Source organism: Eimeria necatrix, genomic scaffold, assembly GCF_000499385.1.
Source record: "Eimeria necatrix Houghton genomic scaffold, Enh_scaff102, whole genome shotgun sequence".
Lineage (NCBI taxonomy): Eukaryota > Apicomplexa > Conoidasida > Eucoccidiorida > Eimeriidae > Eimeria > Eimeria necatrix.
In genome coordinates, this window is record NW_013651828.1 from 27,826 (window position 1) to 53,227 (window position 25,402).

The 25,402-nt window shown below is 54.8% G+C and overlaps 4 protein-coding genes across 4 annotated transcripts; 2 read left to right on the top strand and 2 right to left on the bottom strand.

The window, feature by feature from the left end:
* Window positions 1-1,039: 1,039 nt before the first annotated feature.
* ENH_00001030 (1-phosphatidylinositol-4-phosphate 5-kinase, putative) lies at window positions 1,040-10,850 on the top strand (the record flags this gene model as incomplete). The annotated part of the gene is made up of 7 exons (XM_013578130.1): window positions 1,040-3,592; window positions 3,717-4,382; window positions 4,897-5,472; window positions 5,696-8,473; window positions 8,697-8,821; window positions 9,236-9,768; window positions 9,925-10,850. 7 exons carry the CDS (start codon window positions 1,040-1,042, stop codon window positions 10,848-10,850), a joined length of 8,157 nt encoding a protein of 2,718 aa, XP_013433584.1.
* Window positions 10,851-11,431: 581 nt separating this feature from the next.
* On the bottom strand, window positions 11,432-12,799 carry ENH_00001040 (hypothetical protein, conserved; the record flags this gene model as incomplete). The annotated part of the gene is made up of 3 exons (XM_013578131.1): window positions 11,432-11,864; window positions 12,057-12,421; window positions 12,581-12,799. 3 exons carry the CDS (start codon window positions 12,797-12,799, stop codon window positions 11,432-11,434), a joined length of 1,017 nt encoding a protein of 338 aa, XP_013433585.1.
* Window positions 12,800-14,119: 1,320 nt separating this feature from the next.
* On the top strand, window positions 14,120-21,470 carry ENH_00001050 (DNA gyrase subunit A, putative; the record flags this gene model as incomplete). The annotated part of the gene is made up of 13 exons (XM_013578132.1): window positions 14,120-14,623; window positions 14,709-14,839; window positions 15,035-15,154; window positions 15,354-15,423; window positions 15,599-15,735; window positions 15,884-16,169; window positions 16,954-17,089; window positions 17,301-17,481; window positions 18,126-18,428; window positions 18,885-19,693; window positions 19,996-20,086; window positions 20,418-20,509; window positions 20,803-21,470. The coding sequence occupies 13 exons, from the start codon at window positions 14,120-14,122 to the stop codon at window positions 21,468-21,470; spliced, it is 3,528 nt and encodes a 1,175-aa protein (XP_013433586.1).
* A 702-nt stretch (window positions 21,471-22,172) lies between these two features.
* ENH_00001060 (Protein NNT-1, related) lies at window positions 22,173-24,437 on the bottom strand (the record flags this gene model as incomplete). The annotated part of the gene is made up of 1 exon (XM_013578133.1): window positions 22,173-24,437. The coding sequence occupies one exon, from the start codon at window positions 24,435-24,437 to the stop codon at window positions 22,173-22,175; it is 2,265 nt and encodes a 754-aa protein (XP_013433587.1).
* Window positions 24,438-25,402: the final 965 nt, after the last annotated feature.

The window sequence follows — 25,402 nt, forward strand, 5'->3', positions numbered from 1 at the left end:
TATTCTCTTCCTTCCCCTCTCGATACAATGCAAAAGTGGGGCCCCGTTGAGGGCCCGGCGGCAGCAGCGAGGGCTCCTGGACTGGAAAAAGAGAAGGAAAATATAAAGACAAAATTCGGGCAAATTTGTGCCTAAGAAGGCCAAAAGAAAGAAGAATCAGGACCCAGCCAAGACGCCAGTGGGGTCCTGCCTTGTGCAGAAAGAGGCCAAGGGAGAGACGAAAAAAGCAGAACGACAGCTCTCTGCACCTTATCCCGTTTATTAAGTTGATTAAGAAGAGCAGTGCAAATAATAAAGCATAAAAATACACAGAAGCAGTACGAACGAGCGCAGCCGCAACAATGACTGTGGGGGCGCGCAGCCACATCAGCTGCAATGGCCCTCGCAGCCACAGGAGCCGCGCCAGGGGCCCCCTTTTTTACTCTTCCTTCTAGTGCACGCTAAGGGCGGAAATCATTAGTCAATTACAAAACTCAGGTTTAATAAGAACTAAGAAGGATAAAAAGGAACAAAAATGATAACATGAATGCGTGCTCCAACTGAGACTGCACTGAGGCTGTTTCTAGCCTCACAAGCGGGGGCCCCGTGACCGACTCTCGAGATCTCTCAAGAGTCCCTCAGGGGCCCCCGCGTACTAGCGCTTCCTGACTGTCTCCATTTGTAGACCCGTATCTCCTTCACCTCAATTATAAATTTGAAAGTAGTGTATGGAGAAAGAGTAGAATTGCAACGCCGACTGCTAGCAACGCGGACGGCGGTAAAGCCGCCACAACTGTCTCATCGGCAGCAGCCTGGCCTGTCCCGCTTCTGCAGCGGTCTCATGCCTTTACTCGCCTGCACTTGCCCTGCTATGGTCACTTCAGGAGCTTTCCGGTCCTCTCCTGGCCGGCGTCTGTGCTGCATCTCGCTCTAGCAGCTGCAGGGGGCCTGAGGGGCCCCCAACAAAGGGCCTGAGGGGCCCCCAGCAGCCAGACCGAAGACCTTCCGGTTGGAGGTGTCAAGGTCCTTGAGCTTGCAGCCCTTGGAGAGGCTCCGGACCATGGCAGTATGGATATCCGACTCAGAAGCGGTGGAATGCTTTGGGTGCGGGGCGCCCTTCTCCGCACTGCGGCGACGGCACCACTGCCGGCTGTGTGGGGCAATATACTGCAGTAGCTGCAGCAGCAGCTGCTGCTTATCTGTGGTGGGGGGCCCCCAGGGGCAGGAAGCCAGCAGCAGCATCCGGCTTTGTCTGTTTTGTGTGCGCAATGCCCACAAGCAGCAACAGCTGCTGGGGCCCCTCACCAAGCTCCAGAGGCACCCCATCCCCCAAACCCACTCACAAGCCAGCCACTGGGGTGTACGTACACCCAAGCAGCGACTTCAAGGGACCCCGCACGCAACTTTACTTGCCCATGAATGCCGCCTGCCCACTGCAGGCGGGCCCTGGCCAAACCCGCAGGGGCCTTGCTCTAGTGCAGACAGAGCCTCCAGCAGCAGCGACAGCAGCTGCGACAGCAAGAGCAGTAGCAGCAGGATTTGTGGCAGCGTTGCAAACGGGGTGTACGCGCTGTCTCTTCTGCGCCAGAGTGTCTTATCGCACTGTGTGCTTGAGGGTCTGCCTGCTGCTGCAGCTTGTGTGCTGCTGCGGCTGATCTTGTCTGTGGTGTCTGCGCTGCATGCATCGGCTGCTGCCGCTGCGGTGTCTCTTGGGGACTGTGTGCACGCTTGCTGCTTCCCTGGTCAGTCAATGTCCGACTCCCGAGCCTTCCCCGGGGTCGTGCTGCCTCTGCTGCTGCAGCACAAGCAGCAGCAGCAGCTGCTCCCCCTGCATCAAGCACGGGTGCTGCTGGTCCACGGAGATCTGCAGTTGGGGGGCAGAGTTGCTGAGGGGCCCCCAGGCCGGTTCACACACTTGGAGACGGAGCAGAGGAGACAAACACTAGCACTAAGGGTGCTGCTGCAGCAGCTGGCGCTGCTGCAGCCAAACCTGCTGCTGCTATCGGGGTCCCTACCTCTCTCACTGCTACTGCGCCTTGCAGCTCTAAAAATTGTAGCCGTTCCTGGCGTCCCGTTTGCCAGCCTGCTAAGGGCCAGCAGAGCCACGGGGGCCCCCCTGTGGGCTTCTCTTGAACTAGCAGCAGCAAGAGCAGCAGCAGAAACAGCGCAGCAGCAACAGCAGACGGTCCTGGGCAGCTGCTCTGTGCACTGGGGGGCCCCAACCCCAGGAGCACCGTCTCACCTCATTCTGTCGGACTGCCCCCCCAGCAGCTTTTGGACTATTTGCCTGGTGCTTCCCCCCTCAGCAGCAGCAGCAGCAGCAGCACCAACGGCAGCATGGCCTGAAGTAAAAGTGTCAGGCAAAGACCAAGAGGCAGAAACATACAAGCGAGTATTGTGGAGGGGCCTCTGTGCTGCCTTTGCACTGCAGCAAGAACTGAAATTCATTGCTGCTTGCTGCTACCCGGGAGGCGGCCCTCAGGGGCCCCTCTGGATTGAAGCAGCAACAAAACGGCAGCTTTTGCTGCCGCAGTCAGAGGAAAGCCGTTGTCCTGGCTTGGGGGAGCTGCCTCACGATGATGACTCAATAGCTGGAGCCAGCAGGGTACAGACTCTTTGCAGCAACACCCCAGCAGCAGCGCTGCTGCAGCAGCGACAGCAGCAGGACAGCAGCAACAGCGACAGCACCGGCACTGCGGGCGATGCTGCAACGGCCATGGTCAGCAAATTGCTGGAGAGTACCTTCAGGCGAAGACCCCTCAAGTGCTGGCTGCAATGCTGCAGCATATCTGTGGGATCAGGGGGCCCCCGAGACTTGGAGCGGCGCTTACTGGAATGCATGTGCACCTTAGAGGGGCCCCCAAGCAGCACCAATTATCCACCGACAGTAGCTGCGGCAGCAGCCGCGGCCGCTGCAACAAACTGTCCTGCAGTCGCAGCAGTGCAGCTTCTCACGCTCATAGATGGAGAGGAAGAAGGGCTTCCAAGCTGCAACTTGGATATCCCTGGTGCTCCTCCAGCCGATCCCACAGGCCTGGGTGAGCCCCTGTGGGTTCCTACGACCGGCGGCACTGGTGGCATTCTTCCGCTGCACCATGCTTTACAGACCACGGCTTTTTCTGCTGCAGAGCAAGCACCTGAAGCAGCAGTCAGGAATGAAATAGCTGCTGCTCCTGCTCCTGTCTTCGGAGAGGAGAATAATGTGGGGCAGGGAAGAAGATGCCTGGGTACTTTGCTGCTGAGGCGGGCTTTCAGCCTTGAGGCCCAGATTGTTTCTCTAGGCATCACTTGGAGCTGCCGACTCCAGCAGTGCGCAACGGGAGCAGGAAGCCCTGGGGCCTCTGGGGCCGTCGCTTCCCTTGGGACCCTTGGGGCCCCTTGGTCCCCCGGTTCCACAGGAACTTCGGGAGCTCTCCGGCGGTGCCCTTGCGCGCTGTCCTTTAGCCCCTTTGGGGCTACGCTGCGCGAAGTCGCCAGCCGCTGGTGCCTCTTCTTGCAGCAGCATCCAGGGGCACGCAGCTGCCCTGCAGGGGATAGCAGATGCAGAAGGCCTCTTAATGAGCACTCCCTTGCGTTCACGAGAGACACAAACCGAGTTGTTGTTACGTTCAATGTCAGACAAACCCTTAATTCCAGACCCCAGCTTTCTGAACCGCTGCCACGCGAGCTGCCAGGTACGCAAAGGGCCTTGCGCTGTAGCTCAAGTTGCTGCTGCTGGCTGTGCTATGCGCATGCAGGAAGGTCTTCTAGTGCCTCAAGGGGATGTCTCGCGCGCACCCGCTGCTGCCCGCCGCCGCAGCAGGTACGAAGGGTCCCCTATGTTGTCTCCGTTGCCCCCCGCGAGAACTGCAGAAGCAACAGCAAACGCAACGGGAGACACGCCAGCAGCAACAGAGGCTGCAGCATCAACGGCAGCGGATAGCGTCAGGTACAACAGCAAGCTTGAGGGTGCCTTGTTTGCCGCGAAAGATTTGCCTTCAGCTTTATCAGAGCCCATCAGAGCAGCTCCAGCCGGACAAACAGCAGAAACAACAGCTACAGAAGGGAGCTGGGATTACACTGAAAAGAATGGAGGCCCTGCTAGGGTAGGTTGGTGGCAAACGTGCCGGCGCTGTGGTGGTGGGGCCCTTGGGGCTTCTGAAGATATTGGCCGATATGGCGACCTTCCCTTCATTAGATTTTTGGAGTTGCTGCTAACTGACGAGACTCTTAGGGGAGACGGTACCCGTAGCGGGGATCTGCAGCAGCAGCAGGTGGACCAGCAACAGGGGGTGCTGCAACAACAGCAGCACCAGCCGCTGGAACAGGAGCGCGAGCAGGTGCTGAATGGAGACAAGAGAGTGCCTAGTTGCCCCCATTCTATTTTTAGAGACAGGACATTTTACTTCGCATCAGGAAACGCTGTAGGTACACTCTTCGTGCTTGCTGCTGATGGCGCTGCAGCTGCAGCCGTTGTTGCAATGTTGCTATTGCCCTCCACCTTATTAGGTGCGGAGCTGCTGGTTGCTGGTGGCTGCGCTGAGGGAACAATTGCTAGCTCCTTAAAGCGTAAGCTTAGTGCAGCAGGGGAAGTAGGAACGTGTAGTCGAAAAAGTTTACCTGAAAGGTGCAGGCTAGTTTCTGGAAGAGGCAGAGGCATAAGCATCCTGGATTAAAAGTATTTCTTTTCGACTTGTCCCTTCTTGTATGGTCACTCCTAGCACATGCGTCATTATACGTATATCAACACATTTGCAGTTTAAAATGGCACGAGTTGCCTCAGCTCCACACACATGTACAATATGGAATTTTAAAAGAATATACTGCACGGTCGACCTACTTTATTTGTAAGCTGCAGAGGGTGTATTTCTGATCCCCTTCGTGTGTTCTCATTTGTGGCCTTCCTGCCCTCTTGTTTTGTCTTTTTGTCCGTCTAAGACCTTGGCTTTCAGCCACCAGAGCCTAACGGTCTACTCTATATGCAAAAAAGGGGCCCCCCATCAGCTGTTGAGACCTATCTCAAGAATCCCCCCTTGCCGTGATTCAACGGACCCGGCTGCTGACGCCTCGGTAACCGAATCTGCAGCAGCAGCAGCAAATGAGTCCGCAGCATCACCTACTGCGTTGCTCGCATCCGAAGCAGGGAAGCCCGTACACACACCAGCGAAGCCAGCACCAGTAGAAGCAGCATTAAAGGCGCCTGCAGCGGCACCGGGTGGAGGAGCTGCAGCAGCAGCACTTGCTGATGATGGCACGCCACTTGTCTCCTGCCAGCAACAAGAGGACGCGTGCCTCTCTGGCAGCATGTGCTGCTCCGCTCGCCGTCAGCTTCACGAAGCAGCAAAAGAGGTGGCTGCTGCTGCAATAGAGGGCGCTCCTGGAGATCGTTATGCTCCAGTCGCGGGATGTCTCACTGAGGTTTCCCTGAAAGACGCCGCTGCAGGCTCATCTCCTTCAGCATCCGCGGGGCGGTGCGCGCTAAGTCAAGCACTTCAAAGAAATCTGGAGGGCAGTGTGCGCTGTCTCCTCGAAAACAAGGCAGGAGCATTACACTCAACCACCACTTAAAATGACAGTAGCGCCGAATGCAACAGCCGTATCTGCAAAAACATCTACTCCAGTTATTCATTCGGAAACAGTCTATACGCACTGCAACAAAAGAACACTGTGCCCTACAGCGCTCTCGACGTTTTCTTTAAAGCTCAGGGTTTGCGGCTTTGTGCCCTGCTTGTCGCAGGTTTCGTGGATTACGCGCGGAAGAACATTCTTGACTTCTACTGCGGCAGCGGTGGAGCGGCAAATAAAGGCAACAGAGAAACAGCAGGAACTGCTGATTCAAGGGGCTCCTCTTGAAATTCGGTCACCCCTTTGCAGCTACTTCGCTGGACCCTCAGATCAAGGGGCACCAAGGGGTCCTCCTGGGGGACCTTTGTGGCGCCTGTGGTCAACTGTTTGTAAGCTGCTGGTGGAGCATCAGCGCAGTCTGTCGCTGCTGCTGCAGCAGTTGCAACAAGCAGCGGCCATTCTCGTGTTGTTCAGTTTTTCGCTTCAGCAAGTGACCTTGAAGCGGCAGCAGCAGCAGGGTCCGTGCAGCAAAGAGAATCAGGCTGCAGCAGCAAAAACATCGCAGAACAATGCACCAGGGATGACGTTGGCAGAAAAGAGTTGTTGCTGCTGGAAGACAGCTGAGCGGCTCCTTCGAGCCTGCGATTTTTCATGGTTTTGTTTGGACAAATATTTCGAAGTGTGCTGCTCTGTTCTCTTCAAAAGGTTTGCATGCGGTGCAGAGGATGCCCTCAGAGAGGCCAAGCTCCCCGCGTCGCCCAGCCTGCTTCCCCTTGTAATACCCCCTAACGATACCGCGAGCCAGCAGGAAGGAGCAGCAGCATCTGTAGATCCTGCCGCTGCACCAGCAGCCACTGCTGATTCCATGGCTGCTGCAGAAGAGCAAAGCCCGCGGAAGTCAGCAGGCTTCGTAGTACTGACCGGAATACGAACACCGCGTGTAAATGATTCGCCGTTTTGGAGCGCAGCCACCGGACAGGGCCCAACGGCAGCCGCAGCAGCAGCAGCACCAGCAACCGCTGTGGCAACGATGGAGCCTCGGCCAAGCAAAAGAACTGTCTATTGCACTGGAAAGATGCTACCTCTTTTGCTACACCCGCCAGCAGCAACGCCAACTGTTAGTGATACAAGGGACGGCCGTTTGTACAGCCCAAGAACAACAGACGCAGCAGCAACCGCAGCATCAGCAGCAAGCGTAGCAGCAGCAGCGCCCCTGCAGTCATGCCGGCACCGCAGCGCTTCGTGCGAAGTTGTATGGCGGGTTGTCAAAGACGAGGATGCCCCTCTATCCCCAGCCTCCCCTGCTGGTGAGGAGGGAGCCCCGCTGGGGGCCCCATTAGCAGATGCAGGGGGGCCCCAGGAAGCTAGGGCTGACAAGTCCACAGCAGAGTCTGGAAAACCCTTTGCGGCTGCAGCAAATTCAAGGGATTTCCAATCAGACGCACGCTGCTTGGAGTCCGCTGGACGTGCAACGGCGAATCGTGTGCCCGTTGGAGCTCCTGCAGCTTCAGCAATATCGTCAGCAGCCACAACAAGCAAGCCAGCAGCAGCAGCAGCAAGCAGGCTCCTGATACCTCCCGCATTCGGAGCAGCAGCTGGCCTTCAGGGGACGTTTAAAGTGGATCCTTTTCACTCAGGGCCTCCGCAACAACCCTGTCGCCGGTTCAGCAGTTGGCAGCCGCTGTCTGCTGCTCCTGCTGCTGCTTCTTCACTTACCGGCCAAAGCAACACAGCTTTGCTCGGTAGCAACTGTACAACGCCTAGCCATGAAACTGTCTGTTTGCACCGTTTGCGTCGCCTCACAGCCGCAGCTTTGCATGCTCTTGAAGCCTCCGTCTCTGACATACTTGCTCGCTCCAAAGAGGGCCTTCATGGCTTTTTGCCTCCTCAGGAATCCAAAGATGTAGGGGCTCTCATAGCCTCAGCCATTCTTAGCCCCGCAGCAGCACAGCAACTGAAGCGTAGATGGACGACAGAATTCGTCAATACTCCGGGCGCTTGTTGTGGGGGCTTATGTGGAAAATGTATAAACCCCACAGGGGCCCCCGCAAAATGCCCTCCAGAAGCACAAGTAAAAGCCTCCAAAGAGGACTATACGCATGCTTCTGCAGAAGCCTTTGCAGAAGCTGCGCCATTGGAACCATATGAGAGCAGCAAGCCGTGCCTGTGCTGCCTGGGCACTTGTGCTGTGGAGCTTTGCAGAGCACGGAGGCTAGCGAAAACAAGAAGCCCCAGCAGGGTTGTGAATGCATCATCCTGTGGGGGGAAACAGACTCATTCGGAACCCAAGATCCCATGTAGTGATGAAGCATCCGCATCAAAAGAAAGATGGTCTGTGTGGGGTGGCTCTTGCAGCCGTGGGTGCCTTCTGCTGCCTTCAGCGCTGGCCGTGGTGTTGGCTGAACTCTCTGAGGGATTTCTCGAAGAGAGCAAAACTTCTTGGGGAGGCTTTTCACGCACAGACTTTAAAAGGCAGCCGCTAGTGTGTGAAGGGCCTCTAAAATCGAGAAGCCTTCAGGGACGGGGAGATGCCATGAATCCAGAGGAAACGAAAGGGAATGGGCAGGGCTCCTTGAGGAGGCATCCGGGCCAATCAGGTCCCCGCGGTCTTCTGGCTTGCGATTTGTTCAGCTGCTGTCTCTTTGTGCCTCCATTTTGTTGCGCAGATTGGCCAGTGCCAGCTGAAGGTGTCTCGTTTGTTGGAAACTTTCAGAGATTCGTGGCGCTTTCGCCTGAAGAGGGCACTTTGGGAATTCCGTGGTGGCTCAGGGAGGGACCTGGCCGTGAGTCTCCATGCAGTCCGGCTTTGCAGGATGAAGCGAATGAAACAGAGCTGAGACTACTACGTGGTGTGCTGGAGGCTCCCATAGACAGCGGCGAGCAGCATGTGCAGGTGCACCAGTTGGGGGATAATCGATCTCACAATGTGACTCTTTTCTTTGCCCCACAAGTATGCATTCCCAGAACCCTCTCTGGAGGCCAGCTTACGGCTTGTTGATGGCTTGCAGAGTCCAGCTGGTGGCTAGGCAACTAGCTTTTGGGTGGCTAGCTGAACAGCAGCCCGCCTGTGTATGAAAGGGTACAGTCTGGAGCACGGTGGGAACTGGTACTGATACCAGCGACGAGATTGAAAGCAACTTGGGAAGCAATTTGTTTTTTTTTGTGTACTGCAGTTTCACATTTTGAGGCATTTGCTGTGCGGAGATGATCTCCAGTTTTGCTGCTCTATCAAAAGCGCAACGCCTGTCAAACTGTTTGGAGGAAAAAGCGGGGCGTCCTTTACGCTATCATCGGATGGGTGAGCAAAACTCTGAAGGCCAGTTTAAAGCCTATGGCCTTTCTACAATGCATATGTAAACATCTTATCAATCCTGAAGCCCAGTTCCCTTCACATATCCACTGGTAGACCCGGGATCATACCCCACACTATGAATGGTCACCGATGCATCTGACTTTATGTGCGCATCCATTCCTCTTTCTCGGCATGATTTCCTCTTGTCTTATGCCTTTGTCTCCATACCTATCCCTGCACTTCTCTGCTTGTTTGTTTTCGTTTCGGTTGGCTGCTTGCACACGATGCTCAGCCTAGGGGGGTGGTGTCGTCGTGCATAATTTTTACATAAAGGTCGTGCTGTTGTTATCGACGTTCCGTTACATTTTTTTGCGTTTTAACTGCAATGTGAATCCTCGTTTTTGCCTTCTCCGTGCTCAGGGTTTATGTATTGAAGGAGTTAAACCGTCACGAGGTCAAGTTGCTGCTGTGTCAGAGTGACTCTTTCTTCCGCCATTTTTCCCGCGTGTTATTGGAAGGAAGGCCGTCTGCCCTAACCCCAATTTTGGGTCTATTTCAAGTAAAGAATACAATAAATGGAGACAAAAGGTATTACGTTGCCCTTAGTAACCTAAGGTACAGAGAAGGAGGGGCACCAAAGGGGCCCATCAGGGTCTTCGACCTCAAAGGACTCGGCAGGCAAAGGTATATACCGGAAACGGATTCACACGCAGTTCACAGTGGCGCCAACAGCAGCAGCAATAGCTGCACGGGTGGTGGGGCTGCTGCAAGGACAGCGGGGAGACAGAATCGAACGACAGCTGCTGCAGTGCTGAACGAAGCAGCCGCATCTACAGCGACCCCAGCAGCAAACGATGCAGCAGCAGTAAGCTCGGACGAAAATTATTCTCCTAAGATCTTGGCAGCCACTGAAGAACCATTTTCTAGCAAAGACGCTGGCTTCCCAGCGGCAGGTGGGTTCATTGCACATTTTTCGCTCTCTTTACTTTTTTTCATATGCACCGGAGACTCATTCATATTCCTTTTCATTACCCTTCAGATTGGTTTGTCCCTTCTTTGTCTCTGGCTTGCCTGACACAAGCTGGCACTGTGCGACAGTTTCTGTGCAGGCGAAAGTCTCTTTCGCTTCTTTTCTACAGCAACGCCTCCAGCAACTCCAGCAGTCACAGCAGCTGAAGCAAGGGCAGCAATTGAAATATCAGCTGCAGCGGCAGCCGCTGGGGAGTTCGAATCCTTGGACGTGCATGCAGCGTTGGAGTGCGTGCCAGTGTTATGGGATCAAAATTTTCGCGAATACTCTCGGGGCTTTGCGTTGTGCATGCACTCCAGTGACGTCTGTGCCTTTAGGGAGGCGCTGCAGCAGGACCTTTCTTTGCTGCAGCGTCTTGAGGTGGTTGACTACTCGCTGTTGGTTGTGGTTTACGAGGAAACCGCAGAGATATGCTTCGGCCTCATTGATTTTTTCCGCAAGTATACGTGGGACAAACACGTAGAGAAACTGGGCAAAGCCCTCGCCTACATGACCAGTGGCCTCCAGCCCACTGTCCTATCCCCAGGCGATTACAGGCAACGCTTCACAGAAACGCTGCGGGAGTTCTTTGCCCCTGCACTGCCCCCCCTTCTCCCCGTGTCCCTCCACACGCTGCGGGCACTCGCAGCCGCACTGACACCCGTAGACACTTATCCGCAAGGCACGCACCTCGCTGGTGCTGTTGCTGCGGCGTTAGAAAATTCGGAAACATCACAAAGAACAGCAGAGTTGGCAGTGGCGGAAGTGGGTAGAAGAGAGGAGAGTCGCCCAACGTGTACTGAGGAGCCAATAGGCAAAGTGCCGTTCGCACCAGACGCTGCTGTCCCCGCTAAAGGGGGGCTTTCTTCAGGTGTTCCTCCAAGATCCTCCACGGGGCCGCTGCCATCGTTTGCTGCTTGTCTTGCTGCTATTGTGAGGGACCAGCAGCAGCGGGACGCAGCAGGGACGTGGGGCTCTGGGGCTACGTGCGACAGCTGCGGGGAGACCCCAGCCAGCCTCAGGTAGCGTGCTGTTTCCTGTGGCGGCTTCGCGGCTGCATGCACTGCGTGTCAGGGCTACGGGGTGCCATGATGTACAGCACTTGGAAGAGCCTCACAAAAGACGACTTTGAAAAGCCCTCTGCACGCCTCAGGCCCCGCGTACTAAACGCTGCGCCCTAACTCTGAACTTTGTGCAAAGCGTTCACTATGAGACTAACGGGAGTCCTGGAGGCACTCTGTTTAACGCCCACTTTACTTAGGGGGAGCCCAAGCAGTCAGTTGGGGCCTCTTATTGCTGGGCAGTTTGCTTCATATATAGGGGGGCTATCAATTGCGGAGGTTGCGCTAGTAGGCGAGACATATTTTGCTACTTACACAGATAGGATGACAGAAACAGACACTACAATTGTTGTCCATTCGCCTCTTGCAAGGTTTTCTGGGCAGTGTCATTTACGCAAACCTGGATAGAGAAATTACGAAAGCGCAATCAAAAAAGTAAGGGGAAAAACAGGATCTTTACTTTCCAAATATCAAGAGGAGGGGCACAGAGGACGCCACACCCTGGGTCTCTCTGAGACGCACTCCAAGTTGCTTCAGTCGCTGTTGTTACTTCTGCGGCTGCTGTTCCTGCTGCATATCTGAAGCGTGTTGCTGTTTTTGCTGCTTCATATGTGTCTTTAAATGCTGTTGTCGTTGCTGCAGCTTTGCGGTTCCGTTTGCTCCTGCTGATGGCTCTGCTGCGACGGCCGTTGCGCCTCCAACAAGGCATGCTCCTGTCGCATTTGGTGTTGCTGGTGCTGCAACATCTCTTGCTGCCGCTACGTTTGATGCTGCTGCTGCTACAGTGGGTGCTGCAGTTGCTGCTGCAGCATTTGTTGCCTCTGGCGCTGCAGTTGCAGCATCTGCCGCCGGCGCTTCTGCTGCAGCTGCTGCATGATTTTGGCCAGTTGAGCCTTTGGCATTTCTTGTCTTTTTCTTTTCATTTTGTTCGCGTCTTTTTAGTATAGCCTCGGATATACGAGGGGCCGCGCGGCTTGGCCTGTGGGGAAAGCACGAGCCTCAATACGCAAGCACTGGACCACAAACCCTAGACCCGAAACCCTAGCCCAAAAACCCTTAAATTCAAAACTTGTGCCTTCATAAGTGCCCATAATCCCGGGGAAAAAACAATTTTTGGTTGATGCTGGTGAGTAGACTTGAGGCTGCATGCATGCACTCAGTTGCACCTCACCGGCCCGTCAGTCTGTGAGTCTTTCCCCGAATCGCCACTGTCCCCAGCGGGGATCCCAAGGGTTTAGTGAGCTGGCCTGCAGTTGTGCAGACAACAGGCACCTGCCGCTGCGTCTTGCCTTTGGAAAAGTAAGCTGCACAATCTGCTGCGAACGCCAAGGCTGCCCTTGGAGGGCCTCCAGCGGGGCTTTCCTTCAGGGGTAACTCCACTCGAGTTTTCCCTTGAGAAGAATCTTCTTGAAAAGAACTTTCGTCCATAGATGAGGCCTTCTTTGGAAGCCGCAGCAGCACGTGGGCCCCAGGCACCCCTTCTGCATGCATCCAAATGTCTGACGGCTTCGAAAAAGAAAAAGAAAGGCGCTCATTCTGCATTGAAAAAAACCGCAAAGACCACACAAGAAAGAAAATAGGTCGCAAATAAAATATCAGAAAAGGAAAACGGTACTAAGGATTCTTCGTAGCCACGCATACGGGGGTATAAGGAGAAAAGAATCACTGTACATTTGAGGTGTATGATCACCTCACCTGTTCCGCACTTCGGCCGATATAAACCATACCCAGATCTGGGGAATCGGGAATTGCCTCCAACAACAGTAGGCCCTTCATCTGGGGGTCGTGTCCTTTGTTGGTCACTTTTGTTGGCTTCTTTTGATCTCCTGCGGGTGCCCTTGTTGCCGCACCAGCTGCCCCAGCAGCAGCCGCAGCAGCTGCTGCAGCTGCAGCTGGAGCTGGGGCAGCTACCATCCTCTCTTCAGCAGTTTCCTGCATGCAGCAGAAGCGCCTTTACATCGCAACGGCGTTTTGGTGTCTGGAAGCCCGTGACGGGATTGAACTTCACTGAAAAAGACAGACACAGGTCCTGCCACTAGCATAGACCAACGGAACATATGAACAAGCCCCTCACAGACACAACTTCATCTGCTTCATGCTTGTAGCTTGTGTGATCCCGCGAAAATCCCGAGAAAAGTCCCCAAGGCGATTCACCTGTGCGCCATTAGCAGCTGGGGGGGAGACCCCTGATGCACATCTTTGTGAAACTCTCATCCCCCTCTGGATGACTCTCCCAAGAACTCCACAACTGGAAAGCCACAAAGGCCCAGAAACCATGTATTGCTTGGGCCTTGCGTCCCTCAAGCGAGGAGCTGCTGTGGGACAGCACAGGGGACGCAGCTGCCCGGTGAACCCTGGGGCGGTCCGGGGTTTGAGCCCTCCGCGTAGCCCCTTAAGACCCCTGATCATTGTAGTTGACTCATTTATAGGCGCTACGAAAAACACTAGTTTGATAAAATGTAGTAGACGCATGGTGGCATCCTTGCCTGCGAAGAGGCGCTCGCGAGCTCGGATCTGCGGTGTACAGACATCCCACGCTTGAGAAGTGGCTTCTCTGTCTCAAGAATTGCCTCTCAGAAAAAAATTATGTTGTTTATGGATTGTGCTTTTCGAATAAAGTAATTTGCGGGGAACCTGCCGGCTAGAACGCAAACTCGTGTCATTGCGAGCACCCGCCGATGCTCTCCAGCGAGAGGCATCGATTGGAAAGTGAGGTGAAAGTTAGGTGATTCCTGTAAATTTTTTGACGCAGAAATGAAAATTGAGAGCCCCACCTAAAATATAGTTAAGGCAAGAGCTCCTGTTGACCAGTGGGGGCCCAGTGAGGGGCCCCAACCCCCCGAGTCGGCGCAAGGGCCCCCCACCTTCGAGAGTCGCTGTAGGCCGTAAAACCTCAGCCTTCAGCTGCAAGCCTACAGAAGAGCTTGGCCTGCTGTTAAGAGGAAGAGATGAAGCAGGAGTGGCTCGGCTCCGGCAGTTTCATGGGAGTTGAAAGTCCCACCACCCCCCCCATACAGTCATAAGATCTCAGCGCTAAGCGGCAAAACTGGCTTCCATTTCTGCGTCGCAGAGTCTGTGGGTCTCAATGAGAGTCCCTGGCTCATAGGCCGATGGGGATCGACGATCCCCGTCGTTGGGGGGGGGCTTTGTGGCCACGCGGCTTGTGAACCCCCGCCAATCTTAACTATTGAATGCTGAGCCATTAGGCCCAGAGCCACAGCAGTCGAAGCCACGATGCGGGGCGTTTGGGTCTTCTGCTGTTCCGTCGTCGCACTGCTGCTCCAAGTGCCTTCCAGTGAGGCCTTCCTGAGGGCCCCCGTGGTCCCTCACAGGGGGGACCCCTCTCTGCCCGTCAGGGTGAGGGGCCCCCTGGCTTATTCAGTTAAGGGGCTGACGGGGCTTCTCCCTGTGCGGAAGAAAGCAAGTGTCTGTATCTGCACACCGCAGCTCAGTTTCCGCAACAGTTCCCACCTTGTTGCTGCTACTGCGGCAGCAGATGCACCAGCAGCAGCAGCAGCAGCAGCAGCAAGCCCAGCTGCGCCCGGCGACTCGCCTGGAGCAAGCACAAAAGAACCAGCAGCAGAGGAGAATTCACAGCGGGCCTTGTCTTGTGAGTTTGCGGATGAATTGATAGAGAGCTTTGGACAGTATGCCATCTCCACAATTCACTCGAGGGCCCTTCCCGACACAAGAGATGGGCTAAAGCCTGTTCACCGCAGGATTATATATGCCATGCAGGTGAGTGCAGACTGGGCTAAGAGCTGAAGGCCCTGAGGCTCTCTGGCGTTTTAGACTTGAAACCAAATTGCTTGTGGGCTGCGAGCTGCTGCAGCAACTGGGTCTCAGCCACGCTGGGCCCTTTAGAAAGAGCGCGAGAGTGGTTGGGGAGGTGCTGGGTAAATTTCATCCCCACGGAGACAAAGCCGTATACGACGCTCTCGTCCGGTGCAGCAAAAGCAGCAGCAGCAGCAGCAGCAGCAGCAGCAGCAGCAGCAAAAGTAGCTCTAGCAACGAATGCTGTCAGGCACGCACCCCGTGCTTTAGACCTGGGGCAATTGCAGATTGATCAGAATCAAGGGCAGTGCTCAAGCCTTGGCTGCAAGGCGTAAGCTGAATGAGAAGGGTTTAGGGTTTAGGGTTTGTGAGCAGACTGGCGCAGCCATTTGTTTACCAGCTGCCGCTCATAGAAGGCCACGGGAACTTTGGCTCTGTTGACGGTGACCCAGCAGCTGCAATGCGCTACACAGAATGCCGGCTGTCTGCTTTCTGGTGAGCTGGGACTAAGCTTTTAGCCCTTTACATAAGAGCTTGGCGCTAATTAGGGGCTATAGAGGGATCTTTGCAGGCAGCAAAGACCCAAAAACCTGCACTCTGGCCAGCTGAGGAATTGCTGGAGGCTTGCAAACTGGACCTTTTGAGAAGCTAGAGATTGCGATTTGGCACTGTGGCTTACGGCTTTTGCACTCAGCCAGGATGTTCTCCTGAAGGACCTGCACACCTCGGCCTGCGGCTTTCGCAGCAACTTCGACGCCACAGAGGTAAACAGAGGCCGCAGGATTCTGCAGGGTTTTCCCTGCCATGCAACACTCGGCGAAAGTTTGGAAGTTCAGGCATTTTAGGCTTCAAAGAAGCATTTGCAAAACCCCTGAAACGGGTTTTCTCGTACAGAAGAGGGGCAGAAGGCTTTAGGATCTGCTCTGTTTACGACTTCAGGTGGAGCCCGACTTTTTCCCCGCACGTTTGCCATTGCTACTGTTGCAAGGAACTGCTGGAGTAGCTGTGGGCCTCTCTACAAGCCTCCCCCCACACAACCTCAGCGAAGTGGTCTCTGCATGCATTGCTCTGATTGAGTACGGCCTACTTTCAAGGAACTAGGCTCTATCCTTGTGTGGACGCTACGGTGGCATCTTCTTGGAGTAGTGTTCCTTTTATTTGTTTGTTTTGCTGCTGCTGCTGCTGCTTACGGTTATGCTTTCATTGCTGGTATTGCTGCTGCAGCAACCCGCGCATTTCAGATGCTGCACTTTACCGGCTGCTGCCCGGTCCAGACTTTCCTACGGGGGGCCTACTAGTGCAGCCGCCTGAGGCCATTGCAGCATACAGGAAGGGCCACGGATCTGTGCGGCTGCGAGCCCGGGGCTTTGTAGAAGTGAAGGAGAAGCATCACCTTGTTACTTCTGCTGGAGGTGGCAAGAGACAGAAACAGGGACCAAGCCAACGTGGAGGGCCACAGTGCTTGCAGATAGTGGTCACAGAGCTTCCCTATGGTGTCAATAAGGTCAGGGTCCGATGCTTGGATATCAAGTTGTAAAGAAAGTGCCAATGCATGTATTTGCTTTCATCTTGCGCATTCACCTTTTGCAAAAGGACAAGAGGGAACTTAGATTACAGAAAGAGGACTGTTCAAGTCCTCTTTTCTGTAAGGCAGAAAAGCAACACTTGTCTGCATCCTCTGTGCCCTTCATTATTGTCTCCTTGTCGTGTCGGACACTTCTGTATGCTCTCCCTTTTCTTCACTGATTCCTCTCTTCTTTTTGTCTTTCTTCGTCCTGATTCAGGGGGAACTTGTGCAAACCGCTGCGCGACTTGCAAATGAGCGCCTTCTCCCTTACATTTCAAGTAAGAAGAAACGTTGTATCCTAAACTCCAAATCTTTCCTTGATTCGCGCCTTAGTAGTTTCACAGTTGGTACACGATATAGAACTCACCCTCTCAAGCTTATTATCTTTATCCAAGCATTCTTATTAGTGCCATCAACAAGGATGATTCGTAGCTAGAGGGATGCGGCCAAACGAGAAAGCAACTAGAGCTTTTGAAGTAAACATTTAGGATGGAGTGTTCAAGGCAGGGTTTCAGATTCCACAACATGCAGCCAAAGCCCAGCGGTCGGTACCCTAGGCATTGAGAATAAGAATGCTTCGCGAAATACTTTTCAGGACGTTCAGTTTTGGGAACTTGTGATTTTTTCAAAGAACGCCGGGATCTATGGTCCGCAGCGTGTGTCGCTCTGTTTGTGGCTCCTGCGTCAGACGTCCGAGACGAAAGCGATTTCAGTGGCCTCCGCGTAGTGTTTGAACTGCTGCCTGAGGCGTCACCTCGCGAGGTTTGGAGGCAGTTGGTGTCCAGCACAGCGCTTGAGGTGTCTGTACAATGCAACTTTGTGGCCCTTAAGGACGGAAAGCATCCACACAGCCTCTCAATTAGGTACATTGCGTGGTTCATTGATTCTAAGCTCTAGTGTCCTATAGCCCGAGTCTGCTATCACTGGAGGTGGTGACAACCAGACCCGCTACAGCCATTATATGTAATCCAGCGCAGCTGCATGCCTTAGTGCCTAGGGTCTACAGTGGATAACAAGAATTCAAGGTATTGTGTGAGTCGTTTGATCTGTATTTGGCTCTTAGGGACTTACTAGAGTCGTGGCTTCAAGCTCGTTTAAGAGCCGTGAGAGCCCGCACGGAACGGGAGGAGCAGCTGCTCTTGCAGCAGCAGCACATTCTTGAAGGCAGCACAAAGGCAGCAAAACACTCGCGAGAAATTGTGGATCTGCTTCAGCGTTGCAGAGACGCGGAAGAGGTGGTCAGCAAGCTCATGGGTAGGCAGGCAGACGCATGCACAATTGCAGGCTGCGCATATATGCATGTGCATGCGTACATGAATACGGTCAAAGTGGAGGAAGGGTATATATTTTCTAGAATGTTTTAAGTGTGCATTTGAATCTCACTCACGCGTAGCGTTTTACTTATGTAAGCACTCGTCTTGATCAAACAAGTAAAAGTGCAGTTATTTGTGTTAAGCGGGCATAAGCTCTCTCTTCGTGTACTCATTTACGTATTTATGCGCTTGTGTCCTTTGACATGCGTATGCATGCATTTTTTTATGAGTACCAAAAGTACGCTTTCGATGTATGGGCTTTCCTGTATCTGCATGCTTTTAAAGCATGAGCTAACTATTTTGCCTTTAATCAGAAGCAAAATTGCACGGGTGCACACAGTGGATGACAGAATTCATACTCACATAGTAGACCAAAGCTCGCCGCGTCATTACTTAGGTACGAATACAATGAGTCCGTAATTTCTTCCTTCTTCCCTGACGCTTGCATTTTTTCGCGATTACTTCTGGCTGTTGTTGCCTTATTGCCTTCATCTTATTTTCAGTTCTCTTGCATCTTGTACACAGGACAGCCCTTTGGCTTTACGGAGGTGCAGGCCAAGGGGCTTTTGCGCATGCGGCTTTCTAGTCTACTGCAGCTTGAACAGCAGCAGCAGCAGCAGCAGCTCGAAGAGACACGCCGGAAGGCAGAGAGACTCCGTCGCCTTTTGTCAGATGACGCTCAGCTCTTCACCCTCATCAAGGAGGAACTACAAGAAATAGATAGGAAGTACGGGAGCCCCCGCAAGACACTGTTTCTTCGAAAAGGCCCCCAAGTTTCAACTAAGAGCGCCGGAGGGGCTTTGCAGCGCCCGAATCCTGGAGAGGGAGATGGGCTTGAGACTTTTGATGGCGAAGAGGAGCTAATAGAAAGTCAAAAAGACAGCAAGAGGTCTGCAAACTGCTTAAAGAAACGCTGGCTCTATTTTTCTTGATTTCGGACGTTTGTGTGAGACAGGCTTCCGGGAAGCTTTGCTTCTTTTGCAAGGTGGAAAGGCAGTATTCAAAGAGTGCAATTCCCATGCAGCGCTGTGCCAGCATGCATGCTGCGCCAAGGATATTTAGGGTGTTTACTTGCGTTTGGTTTTGTGTGCGTTGATATTTTGTGCATGGGCTTAAGGTCCTCACGCATGTAACCTATCTCTAAATGCATTTTCACACATATCTGAGTAGTACATTGATGCACAAGGCCTTTGCGTGTGAGCATTTGTAATCACATAAGTGAATACAGGGCGCAGCTAAAAGAGGCGCATGCAGAGACGTATGCACAAGCTATTTAAGGATAACGCATCAAGCTCTCTTGGTGTTTTCGTCACTTCTGCTGCTGGTGTTGTCGCTACGTGTGCAGTTACTTGTTGCTCGTCACGCGCAAGGGCTTCTACAAAAGAGTGTCGGAGGCCTCAATTAGTCTGCAGTCCAGAGGGGCTACAGGCCAGCGCTGCTTCACCGCAGGCGCGAGACCAAACCCAGCAATAGGCCACTGCACAGTCGGAGCACCCCAGCAGCAGCTCCAGCAGGACAGAGGCAGCAGCGACAGTGTAGCAGCAGCAACAGAGTGCAGAGACGGCGACTGGATATTGTTCATATGGAGGGACGGGAGATGCTTGACCCTTCCTGGCTCTCATCTGCAGCGCCACGGACTGAAGACAACGGCCTCTTTTGTTGCTGTTGGTGCCTCCAAGCGAGGCGTGCAGCCTGCTGCTACTGCTGCAGCAGCAGCACCCGCCAACGCTGTATCAGCAGCAAGAACAGGATCAGACAGTGAAATTGAAGGACATCTGGGCTGCGTAGTTCGTGTGGGCAAGGAAGAGATAGGAGGCCAGCTGGTAGTGGCTACTCGGCAGGGGCTGGTTAAGGCTCTGTCTCTGGGGCTTCTGCTGCCCACAGGGACAAAAAGGAAGAATCGCACACGGCGGCTGCTGCCGTTGGGACTTGGAGATGCAGTAGCGGCGTGCGCGGTGGTAAAGAAGAGGCCAACGAAAAGTGACAGAGATGCGCAAGCCATTAAGGAGGAGACGGATACGGATTTGGGAACGAGTCCAGAGACAGAGGCAAGAAACGGGGTCCACGATGGTCCAAACAAAAGCGCGGAGAGTCAAGAACAGACAGAAACATTGGGAGAAGCAAAAGGAGAAAAGGATTACTCCGTTGTCTTAGGTAGGAAGACACTTTTGGAGTTTGCATTCTCCCTGTGCCTTCTCCCTTTCCAGCGCTAGCCCATTCTATTCCCTCCCCACTCAAATGTTTCCTTCATTCATTCTTCTGCTCGCTTGGCTCTCAGCGAACAACTGCGTGAACTGGATTCTCCTTTGTTCTGATGGTCTCATTTGGCGTTTGTGTTTCTTTGCGTCTCTGTTTCTGTGCCTGCGTGTTCGTACAATGACAGCAGATACCCGTTTTTCTGCCGCTATCATGTGCCCGTCAGTCTCTCTCGGCGTGTTTCTTTTCGATGTTTGCAGGCACTGCCTTTGGCCGCGCCCTTCGTTTTCCATGTAGTTCCCTGCCTCAGGCGAGCTTATTGTCGCGGGGCGTCAAGGGCATCACTTTAAGGTGTGTATCTGCCTTGGAGGTGCATGTACACCGCAAGTGTGGTAACTCTTGGGGACGCAGCGTGACTACATGGATACTACATGCCGACTTGTACAGAACCTAATTGCATGTTCGACTGATTTGCGTCTCTGGTGCATTTTGTCATGCGCAATTGCCGGCTAAGGCACAACGAGCGGGCCCGTATACCCACGAGCACTTTTGCCTATTCGAGTTGGAAGAGTCCGGCCATGACATGCAAAAAGCACTGCGACCAGTTAATACTTGAGTAAATTGTCACCTTTTCAAACCCGTTGAGATTCTACTTACAAATGCACTTGTGTTTGTGCTATAGGAAGGACGACAGAGTCGTTGCTCTTACTGTCGTTCCCCCTAAAGCTGATCCCGAAGGAGATTCTCTTGTAGTTCTTACAAAGAAAGGCCGAGGTCAGCCGGAGGGGACACCAAAAAGTTTGCATATTATGTCCTTTGCACTGACCGTGTCTTTTATTATGGATCGCGACGCTTCTGCCTGTGCTTGTCTTCTGAACTTGAATCCATCTCCCTGTGACTGCGTCCTTGTCTTTATTTGCCCTGTGTCTCCTCCCGTTGGTTTGTCCTCTTATTTACGTCTGGTCCTGCTAGCTGTCCCCTTTTTCCTGTGTCGCGGCCTCCCGTCTCCTTCTCCAGCTATTGTCCCCTCCACACTCACGCCCCCCTTTGGGGCTGCATGCATACAGGCAAACGGCTGCTTCTCCAGCACCTCTCGCCACAAAGACGAGGAGGCGCAGGCAAAGCTGTGCTTCGACTGGCGAACCGGGAGGGGCCCCCAGGACGGGGCCACCAAGGCCAGGCTGCTACGGGGGCCCCCAATGGCGGGAACTCTCAAGAAAGACCTCCTCAGGAGGAAAGCCAAAAAGAAGCCCCAGAGCCAGAGGACACTCAAGAAGGCGCCTCTGCAGGGAACCCTCAGAAAGGGTCTCCTGGGGAAGAAGCTTCTCGCGAAGGGGCCTCTAAAGAAGGCCTTCAGGGATGTGCAGGTGCGGATTTGGCCGGCTTGCGGGGGGGGCCCGAGCCTGCAGACGAGCTGTGTGGTGTTTGGTTTGTCGGGGGCCCCCCAAGGGAGGTTGGCTTGGTGACAGAGCGAGGAATTGTCTCCCGTCTCTCTGTCTCCTCTATCCCCGTGTACAGCAACAAACTAGCTAAGGGCGTCTTCCTGCAGAGACTGCGGGAGGCTCCCAAGGCTGCAGACGCTGCTGCCACCGCTGTGCTGCTCAGCGAGCAGCACAAAAGCAAGCAAACAGCACAAACAAACAGCGCCTCTGCTGCAGCGGCTGCTGCTGCTGCTGCTGCTTCTGCTCGTTTTGCTGCTGCAAGGGTGTGGGCGGCGGAGACTCAGAGGCGCTGACAGTTCGTGGAACTATCACGTAATTGCTGCATGCGCCCACCTAAGCGTTTTCTGCCGAGGCTTTTCTATGGCAGAGGCGGCGAGTACAAATAGTCTGCAGGGCCTTCTGAGACCCCAAATACGGGCTTAACAGGCCCCAGCAAAACACAGTGCACTAGATACTACGTGGGGCCCCTGCACCTCGTCTAGGTCTCCACAAACGTACCCTCCTCGCAAAATCGCAACAAAGAAACACCACGCATTTTTCCCAAGTGCCGCCAGGTGCACGTTGCGGCCTTCTGCTATATCCGAGCTGCCCGCACAGTCCCAACAGAGCCACTGCGAAGCTCAATTGTCCATTTGAGCTCTCCTGTGGCCTCTTTTTGGCCCCCTAAGGATGCCTATCTATCAGTCCCTGGTGGGGTCTCTGTAAAGTCTCTCAGGGCCAGGGCCGTTGCTGAGCCCTTGTAGAGCACTCTGCAGCATCTGTGCAGCTGCTGCTAAAGCCCACGATGACCCCAGCAAGTTTCCTTCCGGGGTGATTTTAAGGCTTTTGACGCGCCTTTGTGAGCTCCCTCTTGGGTCCCTGTAAGACCCCAATGAAGAGACAAATGGAGCTGCTTCTGGACAACTTCCATGTTTCTCCCTGTGCGCCCGAAAGCGCCCAGCAAGCCTCCCAGGCCACTCCTGGGAAAGACCTGCTGGCTGCGGGGGCCCTGCCTTCTACGACTTTTGGAAGAAGGCACTGGCTGCATCTGAGGAGACAGAGCTCTGCCGCGAGTGCCCTGAAATGCTGCTGCCCAGTTTGAGCTGCGACAGAGTGCGGCGGCCCCTGAAAATGCTGTGGGCTTTGGGGGGGAGGGGGTCACCCCGGTCAAGTAGCAGCAGGCTGTGCAGCACAGGGTCGGTCTCATCTGGCAGAGACAAAGACAATGCTTCGGGACTTTTCAGTTGCTGCAGCAGGTTGCAGACACTTTCAGAGAGAATCCGCGACGTCTCCTTCGGCATCAGCTGCTGCAGGCTGCTGCCATCCAGCACAGTGACCCCCACAGGGGGCCCCTGCATGATCCCTGGGGAGAGGGGCCCCGTCTCCAAGGGCTCTCCTTGGGGGCTCCTTTGCACACAGCCAAACCAACCTGGAGCAGCATCTGGGTGCCCCCCCAGCATGTCGATGACCACAGCGCCGGCCTTCATGCCCTCCATCCACTCTTCGGGTACCAGCTGAGGGGGGCCCCCCTCGAACTCGCCTGGGGGGCCCCCGTCCAGCCCGCGAGGGGCGCAAACAACTATGTCGCTCTTCTGAACCAGAGCACGGAGGGTTCCAACCACCTGGGGAAATCTGCTGAGGGCCTCCCAAGAAGAGACACGGAGAAGGACAGAAAGAAAAACCGCACCAATGGACTCCACTGCTGCCTTTGCGGAAATTCGGGGGTCAGCCACATACACCTTAGCGCCAGACTTGTAGGCTGCTGCTGCTGCATGCAGCCCCTCAACGCCCGCGCCCAGGACCAGCACCATGGCGGGGTCGATGCGCCCTGCAGCAGTTGTGAGGCCCTTCACCAGCCGCGGCAGCGCGTAGAGGCACTGCAGCAGCGCCTTGCTGCCTCGCAAGGCTTCGAGAGAAGCAGCAGCAGCAACCCCGCGGGCCTGGAGAGACGGCGAGGAGACACTAAGGGAAAGCACAGACCAGCGCGCCGCACTCAAGGCCGGCAGCAGCGGACAAGGGCGCCCCGGAGGAATGCTGCATATCAGCACGCTGCCTTTGCCCCCGCCTGCTGCTGCTGCTGCAGCATTTGCTGCTCTTCCGTTTGCGGGGCCGCCTGCCTTCATAAAGTAGTCCAGGGGGGGTATAGTTGGGTGCACGAGGACTTCAGCCCGAAGCACCTCTTCCAAATCGCAAACATCGGCGCCCGCCATTGTGTACTCTAGAGAAGAGTAAGTGCAGGGGCCCCCGGGGCCCCCGGGGCCCCCGCTGGCCGTGAGAGCTCCCGAGGTCGCCTCAGCCGTGGGGACCGTGGCGGCCTCTTCCCCTAAGTCCCTTTCTACCAAAACCCTAAACCCCATGGCCCGCAGCCGCTGGACCCCCCTGGGATCGAGGGGGACGATCCCGCCTCCCACCTGGTCCCGCAGGGCCCCCACAGTCAGCACGGGCGGGGGCCAGTGGGAGACAGGCTGGGCTGTGGGGTCTTCGTCTAAGTCCCCGTAGACTCTAATGGGCGGCCAGCCCCTGCCCTCCCCCACGCCCCTGCCCAGATGCCTCAAGGCCTCGTTGATTGCCGCGAGGGACTTTTTCGCGTCTCCAGGCAAGACGCAGACGTTGGGCCGCAAAAAGGTGGGGTTGTTGTTCTTGCCGCCAAGGGGCCCCCGGGGCCCCTGCGAGCGGCGCAGGGCCACAACCCTGGGCACTCTCCAGGCCTCAATTATGGCCCCCTTCAGAGACTTTCCGTCTTGAGTGAGAGTGGGATTAACCACGTCGTTGGCGCCGACAATGAGGCACGCGTCGTACTTGAACAGCATCTCCACGACCTCTCCGCCTGTCTTTATTAGGCGCTCCGGCACGCCCTGCAGAAACAAAGAAATGTGGCCCGGAAACAATCCCGCTATGGGACTCACGCCTATCTCCACGCAGGACCCCAGCAGCAGCAGCTTCACTGTCTCCGCGAACTCCGCCCCACACCGACTTTGCGCAAGGCCCCAGCCAGGCACCACCAGCACGCAGCGCGCATTCAGCAAGGTGGCCGCTGCAGCGCTGGCGTCCGTCAAGTTCCAAGAAGTCGCGGGGGCAGCATTTTCCTGCTCCTGCTGCTCTTGCTGCTGCTCTCGCTGCTGCTGCTGTTCGCCCTGCTGCTTCTTGTGCTGCTGCTGCAGCTCCGGCGCGTTTCGGCCTTGCTGCTGCTGCTTTTGCTGCTTCAGCTCCTGTACATGAAGGGAAAGGCGACGCGAGGGGGGGCGGTTGCTTAAAGAGGAAGAGGCAGAGGAAACCGACATGTTGTCAAGTCGGCATTTATGGGGCCTCTTGCTGCTGCTCCTGCCACTACTGTGCTGGCCCTGCGCCTAAATGTGCTGCTGTAGCTGCTGCTGCATCTATTTGAGCTGTTGAGGCGAAGTCGGTGCTGCTGCGGCTGAGGCTGCCCGCGTGTTTCTTGCCGCGCGAATAGGAGGACCCTTGCTGCTGTTGCCGCTGCTGCTGCTTCATTTGTTTTGGCAGCCCGAGCTGCTGCTGAAGCCTCTGCAACCTTGTCTTCGGAGCGCCTGTGTAGTCCGTGTGCGCTGGCAGCCGTGCTTTAGGCCGCCTAGCGCTCGGTGACTACCTTAGCTCTGTTTGGCAGACACCGCAAAAAAAACCAATTATTAAAACGCAAAAGCAAAATATATTGAAAGCCAAGAAAACAAGACTCAAGAATGGCGGCGAAGGCGCTAGCTGCCAAGGTCACACGAGAAGATCTTCCAGGAAAACGTGAAAAAGAGAACAAGCACAGAGGCCTAGCCCGGCCGATTTCCTTGAAGAATTGAATTATTCATTTCCTTGTTTCAGTGTTTGCTTCAATGCGCTTTTAACGGGCGCAGGGAAAAAGCGAAAAACTGGATACAGAGGCCCCTGATGCGATAGCGGACAGAGGCCCCCCAAGGCAAATACTTAGGGGGCCCCTACGACGGGATGAAGCCGAACGGCTGGGGCCCAGTGTGTCCAGCCAATTGGTCCAGTAAATGCTAATATCTGCGGTATCTTCAAGCGCGTTTATTTTAATTAACTCGTTGCATTTTTAGTGCTTTTTACTGCACCGTTCTGAAGTTGAAGACCAGATGGACGCAAATGGAGGCCTTAGCACATTCGTCAATTTAAGGTGTATGAACACCGGAATTCGGGTCGTCTTTTTCGATTTTCCTAGCTCTCAAGGGAGCGAACTATAGAGGACTTCCTTTAATTCTGTTTTCGCCAGCTTCCTGGCATT